General features: G+C 38.2%; 1 protein-coding gene across 1 annotated transcript in view; it reads right to left on the bottom strand.

Moving 5' to 3' along the window:
* Positions 1-7,243, bottom strand: part of LOC129014045 (putative golgin subfamily A member 2B) — a 15,438-nt gene extending 8,195 nt beyond the window's left edge. Inside the window, exons 1-5 of the mRNA XM_063652895.1 lie at positions 7,125-7,243; positions 6,146-6,305; positions 5,692-5,740; positions 5,264-5,568; positions 4,882-4,977 (exon numbers count right to left, since the gene is read on the bottom strand). Of these exons, the coding sequence (XP_063508965.1) occupies positions 4,882-4,931 (50 nt within the window). The 5' untranslated portion in view covers positions 4,932-4,977; positions 5,264-5,568; positions 5,692-5,740; positions 6,146-6,305; positions 7,125-7,243. The remainder of the gene's footprint in view (positions 1-4,881; positions 4,978-5,263; positions 5,569-5,691; positions 5,741-6,145; positions 6,306-7,124) is intronic.
* Positions 7,244-7,571: the final 328 nt, after the last annotated feature.

The raw sequence follows: 7,571 nt of genomic DNA on the forward strand, positions 1-7,571 counted from the left end.
TTGAGAAATCGTTCCCCAGAACTCCATATATTACGAATAATTCCTTTCTTCTTGTTTAGACAGCATCTTAGTCATATCTCTATTACCTCACTTGTCACATGATAATCAGTTGCTCACCCATCCGTCTCCCTTGATTGCTCATGAGCTCCTCGAGAAGAGTCTGATTTTCAGCACCTTGAACAGTGTGCAATACATACATGCTTCATACACACAGAAGGAAATGATTATCACTACAGTGTAATTATTCCCAGAATTCAATGCCCGTATTTGTAAATTGTTCCAGATCCTCTGCCAACAACCTGAGAATGTTATGTTTTTTCCATAAAACTTCCATCCATTACTGAGTGTCTACAGTCATAGTTAACTCAGTTGCGATGTGACCTCTGGCCAAGCCCATTCATAGTTTTTATTTTAGGTGATTTTTAATTTTATTTTTTGATTTTGATAGTTTCCTTTTTGTTTTTTTAATCTAGCAGTGTTTGGTAAACTTCAACATCTCTACATCCCTGTGTCTTTGCACCTACTGGTCTCTGTTTGGAATAATAGCTCAAGGTTTTATTCGCCTGGAAAAAATTTCTATTCACCCTTAAAGAATCAGCTTAAATAGGCCGGGCATGGTGGCTCATGCCTGTAATCCCAGCACTTTGAGAGACCAAGGTGGGTGGATCACCTCAGGTCAGTAGTTTCAGACTAGTCTGGCCAACATGGTGAAACCTCGTCTTTACTAAAAATACAAAAAATAGCTGGGCGTGGTGGCGGGTGCCTGCAATCCCAGCTACTCGGGAGACTGAGGCAGAAGAATCACTTGAACCTGGCAAGCAGAGGTTGCAGTGAGCTGAGATCACGCCATTGCACTCCATCTTGGACAACAGAGCGAGACTTTATCTCAAAAACGATAACAAAAACAAAACAAAACAAAAATCAGCTTAAATAATACCTTCTCTGAGAAGCCTTTATATCTTCCTATTCTTTCAGTAAGAGTTGAAAATTCCTCAACTCTTGAAACATTTGTACCTCTATTACTATGTATCAGGCACTGAACTGAGTGCCTAGGATAGAAAGATGAAACTGTAGAGACCCTGTCCTCATGGAGCTCATGGTCTAGTATGGAAAACAGCCATATGAACAAATAACCACACTGTAGGTCTTCAGAGCTCAAACCCTACCCTAAATACTGCTAAATTAATATTCTGTGAGGTTTTGAAAGTACTAGGGCCAGAGACAATATCGCTGTTTGGATGACTTTCCATCCAAGTTAACATTCGGCCCTCATCACCAAAGGTGATATGTGTGTACCTCTTCCTTGCAACCCACCAGGGCCTAACACATCATATACCCACTTTTGAAATTAGGAAACAGCCTCAGAAGTCCAAGAGCTTGACCAAAGTAACTCAGCTGGTAGGTAGCAGAACCAGGTCGGTATGATTCTTCTTCAATATCCTGCCAGTTACATGGGCAAGTGGCCTCAAAATCAACAAAAGACAAGTAGAGGTTGACATGCATCAATGGAGAGAGGCTCAAAAGGAAGAGTTTATACACAAGAACAGAACATAAATGCTCTAGAAGCATGTCTGGGGATGTGAAGTAGGAGGGGGCACACCAGGTTTCACCTTGGTCAAGTGAATCTACAATTCCAACCTGGGCCTCACCCCTGAGCTCCAGACTTAGCTATCTGTCTTTCTTACTCTAATATAAAATCCATAGGGCAGGACTTAATCTCTAGGTTGTTCACCACAAATTAAAGCAGAGTCTGGTTTATAGTAAGTACTTAATAAATAAACAAACTATCAAAGAAGCTAAAGAAACATTCTACACTCTTGGGGGAAGGGATTACCATGAAATGCCATCTGTCCTTTTTCTACTTTTCAGTATTTGGGGTGTTCTTCATTGAAAAAGATTAGCTTCTTGAATGTTCCAGATAGGAAGAGGGAGGGAGAGAGAGAGGAATAGATAGAAGTTTCGTATTTTAACTATGGTTCAATTCTAAGCATTCTAAAATTGCATGGAGTTTTTTAAACCATGAATTACAAGGGTGTTTAATTTCCAAATTCATGTAGCTTTTTGTTAATCTCTTCATTATTGTCTTCTAATTGCTTCATATTTAAATTATAAATTATATGGTGTGGATGCTACCAATTGTTTTTAAATCTTCTGACTTGCTTTATGAATTAATATATAATTAATGTTTCTCCCACAGTCCACATATGCTTGAGAAGAATATAGAATATCTAATTAATGGGTACAAAGGTCTATATTTGTCCATTACACCAGTCCATTCACTGGTTATTCAAATCTACATATGGGCATTCTGTGTAACTTACTTATGGTAAAGCAGGGTATGGTGAAATCTCCAAATATGATGGCAGACTTGTCAATTTCTCCCTGTGGTTTTATCAGTTTTTCTTCTGTATTTTGAGGCTATTTTGACGGGTACATAAAATATGAAAATTGCTACATCCTCCTAATTAACAGTCACTTAGCATCAAGTTCTTACTCATGCTTTCTGTTCCAAAATCCTTTTTTGTTTGATACTGAAGCTCCATCACTTGTTTTTGGTTAATGTATACTGGCATATCTATATCACTCTCTCTCATTTATAAAAACTTTCAATCTTCTCATATCCTTATATTTTAAATATGATGGATTAAAACAGCTGGATATTCTTTTACTGGTTCCACCTAACTGGTAAGTTTTGTTGTGACTGATTTATGTGGACTTCCTTCTGTCACCTTTAGAACTTCTATTTCTCTCACTTTCTAACATAATTTTAATATATCCTCCTGGGATTCCACTAAGACACATTTCAGACCTCATTCTGATCTCCCTCCCCCCACAACCCCACCAACTTCTGCCCTGTCATCTATCCTCATGTCTCTCTGTGTAACATACTGACTTACTTTTGGGAGATAATTGTCTAACCAATTAATTCTTTCTTCTGATGTCTAATCCATCCATGAGTTTTTTATTTCAACAATTACATTTTTTATTTCTTTATTTCATTTTATTCTGAGACAGAGTCTCACTCTGTCACCCAGGCTGGACTGCAGCAGCATGCACGTACAGCCTTTGCTTCCTGAGCTCAAGTGATCCTCCCTCTCAGCCTCCTGACTAGCTAGGACTATAGACATGTGCCCCATACCCAGCTATTTTTTTTTTTTTGGTGGTGTTGGGGTATTTTTTATAGAAACGAGTTCTCACCATGTTGCCCAGGCTTGTCTCCCCAACTCCTGGGCTCATACCATCCTCCCACCTCAGCCTCCCAAACAGTGCTGGGATTACAGGTGTGAGGCACCAGACCCAGCTATATATTTTATTTCTGTAAGTTCTAGTTCATCCATTTTCTTTTCAGGGCCTCCTCATCATTCCTGGTGGTCTTACTGTTGCTCAATTTTATGAGTCCATCTTTCTTTTATATTAGGTTTGACATGTAACTATTTTCTCACAATTCTAATATTTGAAGTCTGTGTTCTGTATCTGATAATTCCATAACCTAGTCTTTGGGAAACATATTCATTGTTTCTAACAATTCTCAAATACATTGGGTTGAGACTACTTGAATGCTATGATTCGACTGAATTCATATTTGCCTGCTTTTAATCTTTGGGAATCCTACAGGCTTAAGTTAGAGATGTTTTCCTACAAAAAGTATCTGTGTCTGCTTCGATGAGAGCTGTGGGTACAACTAACATGAGACCACTTTACCACCATGCATAATCCTGACATTCTCTCGGATTCTCTTGGAGCATCTCAGCATTACACAAGGTTCTCAAATCTGGCTCCCCAACCTTGCTCATTTATACACAGAAGACTAGACTGCTTAGTATAGGTGGTGACTCAGTTCCTGCTACCCTGGAAAAAACAAAACAGATCTCTCATCTGCATGTGATCACAGACCAGGAAATTCTGAAGGTGAATAACTAGAGGCTGTGGGCAGCAGGCAAAGATAGGTGTCTTTCCTGACCATAGAAATCGGTCAGAAGCTGCCCTAAAGGCTGTGTGCTACAGCATTTCACTATTTAGCTCAACTACCATTCCCTCCATAAGTGTGAGTGGAAGTTTCTTAGAGCACCATGTTGCCTTTAAACAAAACCAAATTTTTGCTCAAAAGTCATAGTCATGGTAAAAAAAAAAAAACAAAAAAAAAACCTCTGTCTTTGGAAGGCTTTCTCAGTAATGTCCTAGAATTAAGGTTATAGCCTGCAATTCATGTTAACTGAACAGAAAACCAGCCTCCAACATCCTTCTGCCCCATGGCTTGCTCTCAGCTCCTCTTGGTTGGGCCTAGGGCAGCCAGACTGTCTGGTTCCAATCCTTGCTCTGCCACCTGTGACCTTGGACAAGTTACCTACCTTCAGTTGCCTCATCCATAAAATGCAGATATTAATAATACCTTCTTTTAAAGTTATTAAGAGGATTGAAAGAGCTAATAAAAAGTAAAAAATAAAAAGACTTGGTAAGCATAGGCACAGAGGGAAAGAAAAAAAGTAAAAATAAATAAATAAAAAGACTAGTGCCTAGCACATAAAAGTTCATCAGGAATTAATTCTATAACATGAACTCAATTTTGCAAAACTTCAAAGTACATATAACTTTCACTACGGTATACATAACAATAATAAATGTACAACTGTAGACATGTTTCTCTACAGTAAATATAACAAAGACTAAACAATCAGATACTAAATCATTAAGTGTTTATCAGTTAGTAACTTTAATTTTATTATATTTCTATATTTTCTATAGATCATCTTTGTAACAAAAAGAAAACAAACCAAATGAAAATGAAATGAATTCTCTCAAAAAGAATTAAGACAGGAAGAAGGCTCACAAAGTAACATAAAATATATCTTATGGTTTATGTAAAATTCTTAATAAAAGTACCTTCTTTGCTCCAAGCTGCACGCTGGCTTTGCCTTTGACTCAGGTGGCATTTATTTGCATGATGACTGATTCTATCGAGTAGGCACTGCTTCAGCCCTACAGGAAGAACAAAACATCTCTAGAGCACAGCAGCGTTCCTGATTCCCACTTGAGAAGGCCTAACAAAAAGCATATAACTTAACAGCAGCAGACCAGTGTTAAAAAGTCTGGAGTCAAGGGGAAAAGGTAAAATTGGAACATTTCCAGAATCTCACAAAAAAAACAACAAACCGATGTTCTAAATCCCCAACATGAGCAAATTAGAACCTTAAATAAAGGTCACTGTTAATGCCGATCCTAGCATAGATTCAGCACCAAGTACGATGTTATTTTACTAGTTTACCTTTTTCATTCTTTTTTTTTTTTTGAGATGGAGTCTCGCTCTGTCACCCAGGCTGGAGTGCGGTGGCGCCATCTCAGCTCACTGCAAGCTCTGCCTCCCGGGTTCAGGCCATTCTCCTGCCTCAGCCTCCCAAGTAGCTGGGACTACAGGCGCCCGCCATCACGCCCAGCTATTTTTTTGTATTTTTTAGTAGAGACGGGGTTTCACCGTGTTAGCCAGGATGGTCTCGATCTCCTGATCTTGTGATCCACCCGCCTCAGCCTCCCAAACTGCTGGGATATCTTTTTCATTCTTGAAAGTAGGAGCTACGAAAAAAAACAACAACAACACTAAAATGTCTTTAAGAGAACCGTCTACTTACGATCTAACTTACATAATCAAAACACTCTATTGAGGGTGAAAATTGAGTATAATAAGAAAATAATCACCTGTTTTGTGAGAGGTTCCATACATAATGCTCCTCCACCCAATACATACCTTAAAAAGAAAAAAGGAAACACAAAATTATCTTGAGAATTATTCCTGCTTAAACAATTTCCATGTGGCATTATTAAGAAAGTATGTACACAGTAAAGATAAGAAGAGAACACGCAAGCATGAACATACTTGTTAGAGATAGAGGACTATGGGTAATTTAAAAATTCTAATGGTATTACTCTTATGTAATTGCTCTGAAATTCTAGTCAATTGTTTGAAACGGCAATCAGAACAGAATACTTTGAAATTTTTATGATGTCAAAAACTAAGAACGTGGCCCTAAATATTCCAAAGAATAGGGGCAGAAGACCCCATTTCCTTAAATGGCATTTGAGTGTTCTTTGCAATGGAAACTCCCTCCCTCCTGTGATGGCCAAGAGTTTTTCCTCTGACAATGGCACTGACCTTACCCTATCCAAAATATGAACATCTGCATGGTTTCATGGCTCAAACTGTTCTTATCCGTTCTGTTGTGAGACTCAAATGGTTCACACCACGCGGCTCCTCTCTGGGACTCCTCAAGTCCTTTCTAGGTCTGAAGACTTCTCTGAACCAAAGACAACTTCTGGGGATGTACCAAATCTCCCATTAGAAAATTATTTAGATCAAGATGTTTTAACCTTTTAACACTTTCTCAAACAAAATAATTTCATTTCTCCTCTAATGTTATTTTAAATTTCAAAATACCCAGATAGCATGCCCAAAGTAAAATCAAGGGAATGATAGTTTTAGAACAAAAACTGTGGTAATTTTGAAAACACGAAAGCTAAGACCACTGATTAGATCTACGTAGACACCAAGTCCACCACAAACTGTTCTGTCCTCCGGGGCTCTGCCCACACCTTTCCCTTGCTTGAGATTCCTTCTGCTTCCTACCCTTCCAAATGCTGTATTTCCCCCAGAAGACTTGCCAAGACCACTCTAGCCTGCGCGTCTTCCATTCCAGCTAACCAAAGGCATCCTTGCATTGACTAAACCAAATTATTTTGCAGAGAAGGCATCTAAAAACTTCTACTGTAGACCATTCACCTTAATAATTGTTTTCATGACATTATTCAATAATAAAATGAGGGAAAGAAGTCTTCTTTAATTCCCTTGCCCTGGAGAATCCAAGCAAGTGTCTTTCCCACTTGCTTTGCCCAAACCCTGGGACCTTTCAAAGTGAAAGTTTAATGGAAGGAAAAGAAAATCTAAAAGAAAAACTCTCCAAATAATTAAACTCAGGTAAAGAATCATGGGATTAAAAATTTTTATTCTTTGTGTATTTGATTTCCGAAACATAGAAATCTATCTCTCACTCCTTAAATCTGCTACTGGGCTAAGAGAGTATTGTATATAATGTGCACTCATTGATTTAACAGAATTAGAACATCCAGGCACTCACTCAGATTTTGGTTCCACAACTGCTCAAAGTCTAGTCATTAGTTAATGAGTCAACACCACACTTGATCTTCAAATTTTGGAGATGCTGATGGTAGACAGGAACTTGTTTTGGGAAAAGGAAGTATACAGTAGACATTGTTTCCCATTACCCAACCTTTCCTTTAAAGTACCCCACTCTTCCTTTAAGGTTGCAGAGTCTCAGAAAGTGGGAAGAAAGGAAGTTTTTGCATTTTCAGGTCAAAAGACAGTACATTTGTACAACCACATAATACCTATGCAAATGTTTGTTGAAATCTAAACAGAAGACAGAAGTAGTTCTAGTACCTTCACTAGATAAGTAAGATAAGTACACTTTTCCTTAATATACACTTTCAGCAGCATTGACACCTAAAAGTGGTGGACTCTATTACTGTATTAAATGACATTCATTTTGTCAATATGTGTTCCA

Source organism: Pongo pygmaeus, chromosome 16 (genome assembly GCF_028885625.2).
Source record: "Pongo pygmaeus isolate AG05252 chromosome 16, NHGRI_mPonPyg2-v2.0_pri, whole genome shotgun sequence".
In the NCBI taxonomy this organism is placed as follows: domain Eukaryota; kingdom Metazoa; phylum Chordata; class Mammalia; order Primates; family Hominidae; genus Pongo; species Pongo pygmaeus.